At 61.8% G+C, this 11443-nt stretch overlaps 1 protein-coding gene across 1 annotated transcript; it reads left to right on the forward strand.

The window, feature by feature from the left end:
• Nucleotides 1-513: 513 nt before the first annotated feature.
• Nucleotides 514-9294, forward strand: ZNF629 (zinc finger protein 629). Its single transcript, XM_059414885.1, has 3 exons — nucleotides 514-708; nucleotides 3151-3258; nucleotides 3412-9294. Exons 2-3 carry the CDS (start codon nucleotides 3186-3188, stop codon nucleotides 5955-5957), a joined length of 2619 nt encoding a protein of 872 aa, XP_059270868.1. The 5' UTR covers nucleotides 514-708; nucleotides 3151-3185; the 3' UTR covers nucleotides 5958-9294.
• The last annotated feature ends 2149 nt before the right edge of the window (nucleotides 9295-11443 follow it).

Here is an 11443-nt window from a genome sequence, read left to right on the forward strand (position 1 = left end):
CCCCCCCCCCCCCCCCCCAACTGACTTCCCTCCTGCCACCAGGGCAGCTCAGAGGAGAGCCAAATCCCTTCTGGCCGCCGGGGACCCTCAGCCCAGACTTCTGCTGTCATGACTTATTTCATTCATGCCGTTTTCAGCCCGTAGGATACTCCCTCTTGGCATCTGCCCAGCCAGTCCATGCTCCCACCCCACAACCCAGGCATCTGAGCCCCATGCCTGAGTCCGAGTCCCAACAAAGGCAGGCCCCAGGGGACCGGCAGCCACCAAATCCAAGCTCGGGGTTGCCAGGAGTGGCCGGCGGAACCCCCTTCAGATGGAGAGCGGCCAGCAATCCAGAGACCCCTCACTGGCATCTGGGCTTCCCCCGAGGACGCGCTCCCGCTGCAGCCCGAGAGAGGGGCGTCTCGGCCACCTCCCCCGCTCCCTGTCCTCTTTTTTTTCTTTTTCCCCAGGCTGCGGGAGGCAAAGGGTTAAATCCCATAGAGCTGATGCTCTGACTCCAGGCTAGAGGGGCCCGGGAAGCTGGGGTCACTTCCTGCTCCGTCCCAGTCACCCTGAACTGGTCCCCGGGTCCTCAGCCCGGGATCACCCCTTGAGAAGGACCCCAGCGTCCTCGGCGCCCAGCCTGCCCCCCGAGGCAGGGCATTCAAGGGGTTAAGTCCCCGGGGGCTGGATTCCGCCTTCCGGCCTTCCCCAGACCCCAGAGCCGTGAGTGGGGGACGCCTGGGTTCCCGGGGGGTGGCCCGGAGGGCCCGGGACGGCCGCCGGGAACAATGGGGCGCGGGAGGCGGGGGCGCGCGGGCCTGCGCCCCCTCCCCGCCCCGGGCGCCGGCGGGGGCTGGGGGGGCGGCGGGCCGGGGCCGCGAGGGGCCGAGGATTCTGGGAAGAGCGCGAGGGTCTGGCTGTGGGGGAGGGGAGGAGGGCGTGAGCATGCCGGGAAGGGGGCCGGGGCGGCCGGCGGGCGGGCGAGGCCGGGACGGGGGCTGCGGCCCGGAGCCGGGGCAGGGTCGCGGGGACGCAGGCGAGCGCAGGGCCGGGGTCTGCGCTGCGGCGGGGGCGGCCGGGGCCGGGGCGGGGGCCGGGGCCGGGGCCGGGGCGGCTGCATTCCCGCGGCCGCGTCCACGTCAGGGTCCCCCTGGGCCGCGCTCCAGCCGCCCCGGCCTGCCCTTCCCCGCGGGGGGGCCGCCCGGGGTCCGAGGCCGGGGCCCGCGGCCTGTGCCCGGGGGGAGGGGGGGGGCTCCCGGCGCTTCTTGCCTGCCTCGGTCTTCCTGCTTTCCTCCTCCGCCGCGGCCTTGGCTTTAACCCCTTCCCCTCTGCTCGCGACCGCCGAGCTCGCCTTTCTTGGGACCATCAAGGTACATGAGGTCTTACCTGTCCCGGGAAGGCCAGCGGGCCTGTTCAGAATAGGCGGAGGCCCCTGCTCCCTTCGCTCCAAAGACACTCACAGACGGGGGAGGGGACATTTCATGGCCTACGAAGCTGCAGAAGTGAAGACATTAATTTACTTCCCAAAATCCAGCTCCTGTCTCCCCGGCCGCTGTTCGGCAGGGTGCAGCTCGCTCCTGCTGCACTTGGGTGGCCTCCCAGCTGCCGCCTCCTGAGCCCTGTCTTCCTGCACCACTGCCCCCCTAGGCACTGGGCCCCTCCCACACAGCCTCTGGAAGCCAGGACCCTCCCCAGGGACTCTGTTTAGGCTCTAAACATTGTGGGAGCCTAGAATTTAGCTCCCGAGGACCTATTCCCTCAAGCTGGAATCCCGTCACCCTTTTTGGAGGGATAGCTAGCTGTGAAGTTTTACCAGGAGGCCACTCCGAACTCCTGCTCCTTGGCGCCAACCCGGTTGCAAACTGACCTTTAGAGGCATTAGACCAGATAGGTTTTCCAGGAACGAGGGGCATCTCCTCATTCACCATTCATTCAACAAAATGTCTAAGGCACCTCTACGTGTCAGGCACTGTCCTAGGCACAGGGTACAGCCACAACAAAACAGAACAAATGAAACAGAAGAAGGGCTGTTAATGGGGGCGGGCCTTCAGCCCGGAGTACTGTTTTGAGGTCATCGGCAGAGACTGTCAGATCTAGTCACCAGATCCGACCAGCCAAGGAAAGTGGACAGTCCTGGGAGTTTCTCCATGTCATGGCCCACAGGTTCTGTCTGAGCTTTCCTCATCACCGGTCTCCTGCCAGCAGTCCACGTTTATGAGTTTCACGTGACTCCCAAGGTCATCTCCCTCCCAGAGGCTGGGGCGAGCCAGACGCAGAACCTTGCATTTCTGGTCTGAGCTCTGACACTTCCCAGCCCGTGACCTTGGAGAAATCTCCCTGAGTGTTGATTTCCTGATCTGTAAAATGGACAGCCGGACTCCTCGGTCCGATGGGGAGAGAGAAGGACAGCACACGCACCCGCGCAGCGACTGGGCGGCCTCCACACATTCTCCCCTTTCCATTTCCCTCTCAAGGTCATCTCTGCAGAAGTCCCCCACGGCTTCAGACTGCCCCCGCCCCCACCTCTGGCTTGAACTTTTTGTGCTCGGATAACGGGAAAGTGCCACGGTCCTTTCGGAGGGCCCCATCCCCTCAGGGAAATCTGATTGCTCTCGTGCTTGCTTGGCTTGCTTTTCTTTCTTTTCTTTTCTTTCTTTTTTTTTTTTTTTAACTCTTCAAGTGTTCCAGGCACTGTAAGTTCTCTGGGCTCATAAGGAAAGTTTATTGGTCCCAATTAGCAGCCCCATTAAGGAGGAAAATTAGAGTCTTAATGAGCTTCCTCTGATTAGCAAAATAACAGGTTTCCCAGCCTCGGGCATCAGAGGGGTGGGGTGAGAGCCTCCTTCCCCCGTGGGTGTCAGATCCTTCTCTAGCCCCCAGCCGGGGTTCAGAGGGTTATGACTGATGAGTTTTTAATTACACACTTACATTCATTTACCGGCTTAGTTGTGATCTTAAGATCTGGAGCAGGAATCGGGCCTGCAGGGGTAGGGGGGCCGCTGTGAGAACGGACGCCGGAAAAATGGGGAGGTGGGAAACTGAAGTTCAGCCGAGGAGGAACACGGCCTGGGGCCAGCAGGTGAAGGAGTCGGGCTTGGGAAGTAAAGACACTTGCAGATCAGCTGCGATCGTGTTCCTCTCTTCTCCCCTGTCCCCCTCCCCCAGGCTCCCTGGAACACTGGGCAGTCCTGAGCTCTGGGATGGAGCCCGAGACGGCGCTGTGGGGCCCCGATCTGCAGGGTCCTGAACAGAGCCCCAGCGATGCTCACAGAGGTGAGGGCCACGAGAAGGGACTGCAGGCCTGACAAGACAGCGGCCCGCTTCAGGGAGGGGCCCAGACTCTGGGGGACACCCAGGGGAGGGAAGAGCGCCCCGCCCCGTATTCTGAAAGGAAATGGGGGCTGGAGACTCCCTTTCTCTCTGTAGGTGCCGAGAGTGGGAACGAGAGCCCTCCGCAGGAAAGCTCTGGGGAGGAGGTCATCTTGGGAGATCCCGCTCAGAGTCCAGAATTCAAGGACCCCGCAGCGATGGCCCCGGAGAGACCCTCCCAGGATCCGACAGTCTCTCAGGACTCCCCAACCCCACTGGGTCACCCCAACCCCTTGGACCAGCAGACCGCTCTGGATCCCCCCGCCCCCGAGGTGGTCCCTACGCCCTCGGACTGGACCAAGGCCTGTGAGGCCAGCTGGCAGTGGGGCACTCTGACCACGTGGAACAGCCCTCCCGGGGTCCCAGCCAATGAGCCCAGCCTCCGGGAGTTGGTGCAGGGCCGCCCTTCCGGGGCCGAGAAGCCCTACATTTGCAACGAGTGTGGCAAGAGCTTCAGCCAGTGGTCCAAGCTGCTGCGCCACCAGCGCATCCACACGGGCGAGCGGCCCAACACCTGCTCCGAGTGCGGCAAGAGCTTCACGCAGAGCTCGCACCTAGTGCAGCACCAGCGCACGCACACCGGCGAGAAGCCCTACAAGTGCCCGGACTGCGGCAAGTGCTTCAGCTGGAGCTCCAACCTGGTGCAGCACCAGCGCACGCACACGGGCGAGAAGCCCTACAAGTGCACGGAGTGCGAGAAGGCCTTCACCCAGAGCACCAACCTCATCAAGCACCAGCGCTCGCACACGGGCGAGAAGCCGTACAAGTGCGGCGAGTGCCGGCGCGCCTTCTACCGCAGCTCGGACCTCATCCAGCACCAGGCCACGCACACGGGCGAGAAGCCGTACAAGTGCCCCGAGTGCGGCAAGCGCTTCGGCCAGAACCACAACCTCCTCAAGCACCAGAAGATCCACGCCGGCGAGAAGCCGTACCGCTGCACCGAGTGCGGCAAGAGCTTCATCCAGAGCTCGGAGCTGACCCAGCACCAGCGCACGCACACCGGCGAGAAGCCCTACGAGTGCCTGGAGTGCGGCAAGAGCTTCGGCCACAGCTCCACCCTCATCAAGCACCAGCGGACCCACCTGCGCGAGGACCCGTTCAAGTGCCCCGTGTGCGGCAAGACCTTCACGCTGAGCGCCACGCTGCTGCGGCACCAGCGCACGCACACGGGCGAGCGGCCCTACAAGTGCCCCGAGTGCGGCAAGAGCTTCAGCGTCAGCTCCAACCTCATCAACCACCAGCGCATCCACCGCGGCGAGCGGCCCTACATCTGCGCGGACTGCGGCAAGAGCTTCATCATGAGCTCCACGCTCATCCGCCACCAGCGCATCCACACGGGCGAGAAGCCCTACAAGTGCTCCGACTGCGGCAAGAGCTTCATCCGCAGCTCCCACCTCATCCAGCACCGGCGCACGCACACGGGCGAGAAGCCCTACAAGTGCCCCGAGTGCGGCAAGAGCTTCAGCCAGAGCTCCAACCTCATCACCCACGTGCGCACGCACATGGATGAGAACCTGTTCGTGTGCTCCGACTGCGGGAAGGCCTTCCTGGAGGCGCACGAGCTGGAGCAGCATCGCGTGGTCCACGAGAGGGGCAAGACCCCGGCGCGCAGAGCTCAGGGCGACAGCCTGCTGGGGCTGGGCGACCCCGCCCTGTTGACCCCGCCCCCAGGAGCCAAACCACACAAGTGTCTTGTCTGCGGAAAGGGCTTCAACGACGAAGGCATCTTCATGCAGCACCAGCGGATCCACATCGGAGAAAACCCCTACAAAAACTCGGATGGCCTCACCGCACACCCAGCCCCCAAGGCGCCTCAGTTCCGACCCGCCAGGCTCCCCTTCGGAGGCAATTCCTACCCAGGAGCTGCGGAGGGCCGAGCTGAACCCCCCGGACAGCCCTTTAAAATGCCCGAGGGGCAGGAGAGCTTCAGCCAAAGGCTGGGCCTGCTCTCTTCCAAGTCCTACATTTGTTCCCACTGTGGAGAAAGTTTTCTGGATCGGGCCGTGCTCCTCCAGCATCAGCTCACCCACGGCAATGAAAAGCCCTTTCTCTTCCCTGATTATAGGATTGGTCTAGGGGAAGGGGCCGGGCCCAGCCCCTTCCTAAGTGGAAAGCCCTTTAAATGCCCTGAATGCAAAAAGAGCTTTGGCCTCAGCTCTGAGCTGTTGCTGCACCAGAAAGTCCACGCAGGTGGGAAATCCCAGAAGAGTCCGGAGCTGGGGAAGAGCTCGGAGCTGGGGAAGAGCTCTTCTGTCCTTCTGGAGCACCTCAGGAGCCCCCTGGGGGCCAGGCCCTACAGCTGCTCAGATTGTGGGGCCTCCTTTCTTGATCGCCTGGCGCTCACCCGGCACCAGGAGACCCACACCCAAGAAAAGCCCCCCACACCTGAGGATCCCCCTCCAGAGCCAGCCACCCTGTCCACGGGCCAGGAAGGTGCGGCAGAGGCCCCCACCCCCGCGGGGAGTGGCCACCATGGGGACGGGGAAAACCCCAAGACCGTCTTGGAAGAAAAGCCCTATTTGTGCCCTGAGTGTGGAGACGGCTTCACGGAAGTCACAGCCCTCCTCCTCCATCGGAGCTGCCACCCTGGGGTCACCTTGTGAAATGGGTCTGGAGACCAAGGGCCTCTCTCTCCTGAGAGGAACACTGGCTCTCCCCAGAGATGGTGTGGGGGGGAAGGAGGAAAACCCTATCCGGTTGTAGAGAAGCGGAGGATAAAGAACCCGGGGTAAAAATAGTTCTTTTACATCAGTGACGAGAAACCCTATAAAAATGTTGGTGGGAACCACTTAATAAGGCAGTAGAGAAAAACTGTTGGGTTAGAAACCCTCTAAATATGTAGGAAAAAAAAAAAAAGCCCTTTAAGTCTGTAGCAGAAAAACCCTATAAACCATAGTGGATAAAAGCCCTATTAATTGTAGGAAGAGGTCCCAATACGTCTCTAGACAACCCTATAAAACTGTATCAAAATCCTTGTGAAACTATAGGGTCGGGGAAGTGCAGGGAATCCAGTGGCATTGACTTGAAAGGAGTGACCCTCAGAAGGTGTAGCAGAGCCTCCCGAGGACTTGTCCGCAGTGTCCCTCCCCCTGGAGTTCGGAGGGGGCCTCTCTCCCAGAAGCCTTGGACAGTGGCGCTGAGGAAAGCGTTCAGCTGGGGACTAGTGTGGGGAGAGGAGAGAAACAAGGGATGAGGAGCCCCCAGGCCCACAGAGAAGAACTGACCCAGGGAGCTAGGAGGAGAAAGTTCACTCGCTGCCCTGGGGCTTCCTCGGGGGGCGAGGCCGCTCTTAGGGGATCGCGTGTTAGAGGAAGAGGCCCACGGAATTCCTTAGGAGGGAGAACCCAAAAATGGGGAAGGAAAAAAAAAAAGTGATGTCAAGCCTTTTTAAAGGCTCAAGTTTGGGGTGCATAGAAACTTCAAAGAATACTGGGTAACCACCACAATAGGGGGCAGGGAGGGATTTCTGGGATTTCTTTGAGGAGAGCAAGCCAAGGTGACGCGGTGTCCGGATGGAGGCCAGCAAACTCGGGGCTGCCCAGTGCTCCCCGTTTCCGGGAGCTTGTTAAGCTGCAAGTGCAAGCAGATCCCAGCTCCGGCCACCAGGGCTCTCCTGGAGACTTCGACTCCAAGAGGCCTCCCCAGATGGAGGGTCCCGCCTACCCATTCTCAGGTCTCACCGTCAGGAGCTGTCTCCTGCCATCTAGCTAACTGCCACCAGACTCGCTGCCGTGGCAGCTCGCGTCCTCGAATTCTGTCCTCAGTGGAGAGGGGGAACCCGCTGCTAGTCGACCTCCAAAGAATAAAGCCCTTCAGAGACTCCAGGCTTGTGTGTGGTTAAATCCTCCCTAGACTTCTCTTCTCCGAGTCAAAAGAGCTACGTGTTGGTTCTCTGCGGCCACGAGGGACAGCGAGTCGACAGAACAGAGCGCTCGGATTAGCTGGCAACCTGCTTTTTTAAGCCTCACTCTCCCGTCTGAGCTGTTAGCCAGGCTGCTGGCGGGATGAGCCAGCCGGCACGTAGTGGCGGGCATCCAGACACCCCCAGATGGGGCCATGGGTCCCTGAAGAGCATCCGGAGGCCTGACCACCTTCCTCGCGCTGGTACTTGGAGCACTCTGAGGTGGGGATGACCCACCCGATCGTGGCCTTGGAAGGGGACAGACCCCACCTCTCCTCCTCAGCCAGAATCCTCCAGAGGGAAATGGAAGGATGAGAAACCCGCTCCCGGCCAGGCCCGTCTCCCATCCTCATACACACACAGGGATGCTCCTTCATTAACCCAGCCCAGCCCGCTACCATGACTGGGGGTGTGTGTGTGCGGGCGGCAGGGGTTGGGGGGATACAGAGACTGCTGCCCTAGGAAATGGTCGGGCGGAAACTCTCGCGACCCCTGTAACAAGAGCCACCCTCTAGCCCAGGAGACCCTGAAAGGAGAGGACTCCGTCCGGTGCTGGGTCCAAAGGAAGTGCCCGTGGGCCCCACGCTGGCACCCGCTGTGCGCTGCGGTCCTCGACTCGGAGAACGGAGATGCTGGCTGAGGGGGCCTTTCCCTGGAGAGGGCGACCCGCGTTCCTCAGAGCTGTGGAAGAGACCTCTAATCCCACGACCTAAAAGCCCGAAAGGTGAGAGCACTTCAGCCTTCATCTCTCCTGCCCGCCTGAGGAGATGACCTTAAGTTCAAAGGATCGAAATCTAGAACACTGTAGGAAGAAAAGCCCAGGCCCGCTGGGGAGAAGGGAGTGGCCGGCCTTGGGTAGTGGTGGGGAGACCCTGGTCGCCGTCTGCCTAAAGCCGCAGCCCACCCAAGTGCCGGGTCAGGAAGCACTGCTGAGAGGGGAGAAGGGATCTGCCCCCCGAATCTCTACCGACAGAAGCATCAGCAGAGGGGGTGTCCCTGTGAGACTAAGGAAGAGGAGACCGTCCTCCAAGTCAAAGCAGATTTGTTCTAAGACGGTAGTAGAAAGAAACCAGTTGTAGAGACAAACCCCTTGTAAAGCTAGAAACAGCTCCGCTTGGAAACAGGTCTGAGGACTCGGTCTTCGGAAGAGTCCGGGAGAGCAGCCTGTGGGGCTCCGGGGCCGGTCGGGGGCGGTAGCGGGGGAGGTGGTCAGTGTGGTCGGAGGCCGGCCGTCAGCCTGCTGAGGACTAGGGTGTAGCATACGTAGTAGGACGCTTGCATGTGTGGGGACAGGTGAGTGCCAGCGGTCTTGGCTCCGGTGCTGAATGGATGACGCGGGCATGACTAGTTGGGGTCCGGGCTTTTGTAGCAGGAAAGGGGCAGGATCGGAGACCTTTGGGGCATGACCTGTGCTCTCTTGCCCACGTCCCCAGACGTCTTTACCCAGGTGCTTCCCTCCCAGAGCGAGCTGCATCTTGGGAGGAACGAAGCAGGGAGCTGGCTTGGGGAGGCGGCCGTGTCCAGAGTCCCTCCGGCCAGATGAGGCGAAGGCCCAGGGGGACGGTCGTGGCACATGCCCGCCAGAACTCAGTCCAAAAGGTGCAGCATAGCCAGACCCTCTTGTCCGGCTCCTCGCAGGCCTGGCTTCAGGCTTCAGCAGATGCCCTGGGGGAGGGGCCCAACAGACCGGTCGCAGGGGCACTGGCGAAAGCAGAGGGGAGAGGAGACCCTGATCTGAGCTTAGGGAGCAACTTGAACCTCTGTGGAGGTCACATGGGAACTCGACAGAACTGGGCATGGATCCTGAATGGTGGGGACACGTGAAACGGTCACAGCCAAGAGGGGAGACTCCGTGACCCTGCTCCGGAGGCGGGCAGCCCCCAGACGCCTTGGCCCCCATTAGGGAAGCCCCACTCAACCTGACTTGTCCCCGTGGAGTGAAGAGAGGCCCCACTTTTGAGTGTTGTGTGTCAATAACAGTGTTGTGTCACCGGTGGTCATGTTGATTAGTCGAAGAGAATAAAGGGAGTAAGGTTTCCCAGGTGTTTCCTGTCTTGTCTTTCAAGCCTGGACACGCAGAAGGCGCTCTGTCCTCTCCCGGGGCCAGGGGCTGTGTGTCTGCTCAAAAGCTCAGCTGGGCCCCTTCTCGCAGCTGCCCTCAAATTCCCACACGTTGCTCACAGGGAGAAGCCAGAGGGTTTATGGATCGTCAAAATCCCCGTGCTAGGGAGAAACACGTGGGGATGGTGGCAGAGCCAAGCAGCTCTTGTTGGTGCCCGGCTTTTGTCACCAGCAAAATGACCGCTGGGCGGCTGCCTGGTGATCCTGGCACTTACTGGCTCTGGTCCAGCCAGGCGGCCCCAGGGAGGCCTCTCCTGTCACAAGGAAAAGCTCCAAAGATCTAGTTCCAAAAGCCGGTGGCACCTCCCCTGGTCCGCCTGGGGCCCAGTCAGCCCACCTCTGGAACAGAGCCTCCTAGACCCTGAAGAGGCATGGGTGGAGCTCTCCCCCCAGGAGGCAGCGACAAGCCCTCACTGTGTGGAGAGGCTCGGAGGAGGGCACCCCTTGCCCAAGATCCACAGGAAGGCAGCAAGGGAAACCAGAACGGGCGGGAGCAGGCTCCGTACCCAGCCAAACCTGTCCTCCCCCAGCATGGGACCTGCCTGGGCCTGGCCTGGGCTCCACACTGTCTGGCCAGGCGGGGCTGCCCTCGCTGAATCCTCGGTGCCAGGCCTGCCTCAGCTGCCATCTCCGGGGCCTAGGCCGGGCCACGGCCCCCTGAACAGCCACCTGAGAGCCACAGTTGCTTTAACCTGTAGCCTGCCTCTGCCCCGGCCTGCAGGGAGCCTCCTGTCCCAGCCAGGAAACGTTCTCTCCACTTTCTCTGCACCTCTCTGGCCCAGACCTCCAGCGCAGTCTCGCGGTCTCTCTCCTTCCCCTTCCCTGTCGGGACAGCCGGAAGCGGGGCAGTAAGTTAGGGACAAGGGACTTGCCTTTCACGGGGAGGCGAGCAGGGAAGTTGATCCTGCGTTCTGGGCTCACCATCCTGGTCCCAGCGCAGGAGTCTTCAGTCAAGTGAGGGGACTTCAGGGAGCACAGTGATTGGTTCGGAGACTTAGCACAAAGGGCTGTGGACCCAGACACGGTGCCCGCCACAGCAGAGGGTCAGGAAGCTGGCTGGAGGAAGTGACCTGAGGCAAAGGGCAAGGGGTGGCGTGGGGGGTAGAACGTGCAGAACACTACGCTGGCTAGGCGGTAGCACAGACACCAGTAGAGACAGGTAAGGCAGAGAACAGAAGCCAGAGTGGGGTGCACCTTGCCTGAGGAGCCTGGGGTTAGGGCACCATCTGGAGGAGAGAGACGACCTTGCCCTCCGCCCTCCCCACCATGGTGGCGGTTTTGTAGGTCGAACTCAGGAGGGAGAACTGGATCTTAGCAGCGTAGCTGTAGCCAAAGCCGCGGATAAAGACGGAAAGTAGTGAAAAAAGGAGAGGGGGTAGCCTAGGGTGGGAGGAGCAGGGCGGGCAGAAGACGGCGTGAGAACAACCAGGAGTGCCGCACCACGGTCCAAGGAAGTTTCAGAGAGTGGGCAATGCCAGACACGCCGCCGGACTGCGCGGCCAATCCCGCAGCAGTAGCTCTAGTTCTAGCTAGAACAGGTGCATTCACCATGAGGCCTGCTGAGGTGGAGCTCTGGCCCATCTTAGGGGCCCAGGGTATCACAGAGCCACGGAGGCCACTGGGGGTTACTGGGGATTGTCAGGATCTGACCTGAGAGAAGGGACCTGACCAGCCCCGGAGGCAGAGCCTCCCAGAGATCCTGGCATCTTTATTCTCTGCGCTTCGCTTGAGAAAGTGGTCTGATGCCCACCAGACGAGACAGGAGTTGTGACTTCTCGGAATCCGGACCCCAGCCAGACCGACCTTTGGGGAGGTGATGGGCAGTCGCTAGTGTGCACTGAAAGCGCGCGTGGAGACGCTCGCGGGGGGCTGGCGGACCCCGACCCGCGCGGGGCAGCCCTGCTCTCGGAGCCGGCCCGCGTCTCTGTGATGCAACAGGCCGCGTTTCCGCAGCCTGGCGTGCGCTGCGCTCGGGCGGCCGACACTTCCCCAACGGCGCGATGCCGTCGCCGGCCGCGGCCCGGGTCTCGGTGAGCGCGCCCACCGCGGCCGGCCCGGCGCCGGAGG

The sequence above is a fragment of the Mustela nigripes genome, chromosome 11, assembly GCF_022355385.1.
Source record: "Mustela nigripes isolate SB6536 chromosome 11, MUSNIG.SB6536, whole genome shotgun sequence".
Classification (NCBI taxonomy): Eukaryota; Metazoa; Chordata; class Mammalia; order Carnivora; family Mustelidae; genus Mustela; species Mustela nigripes.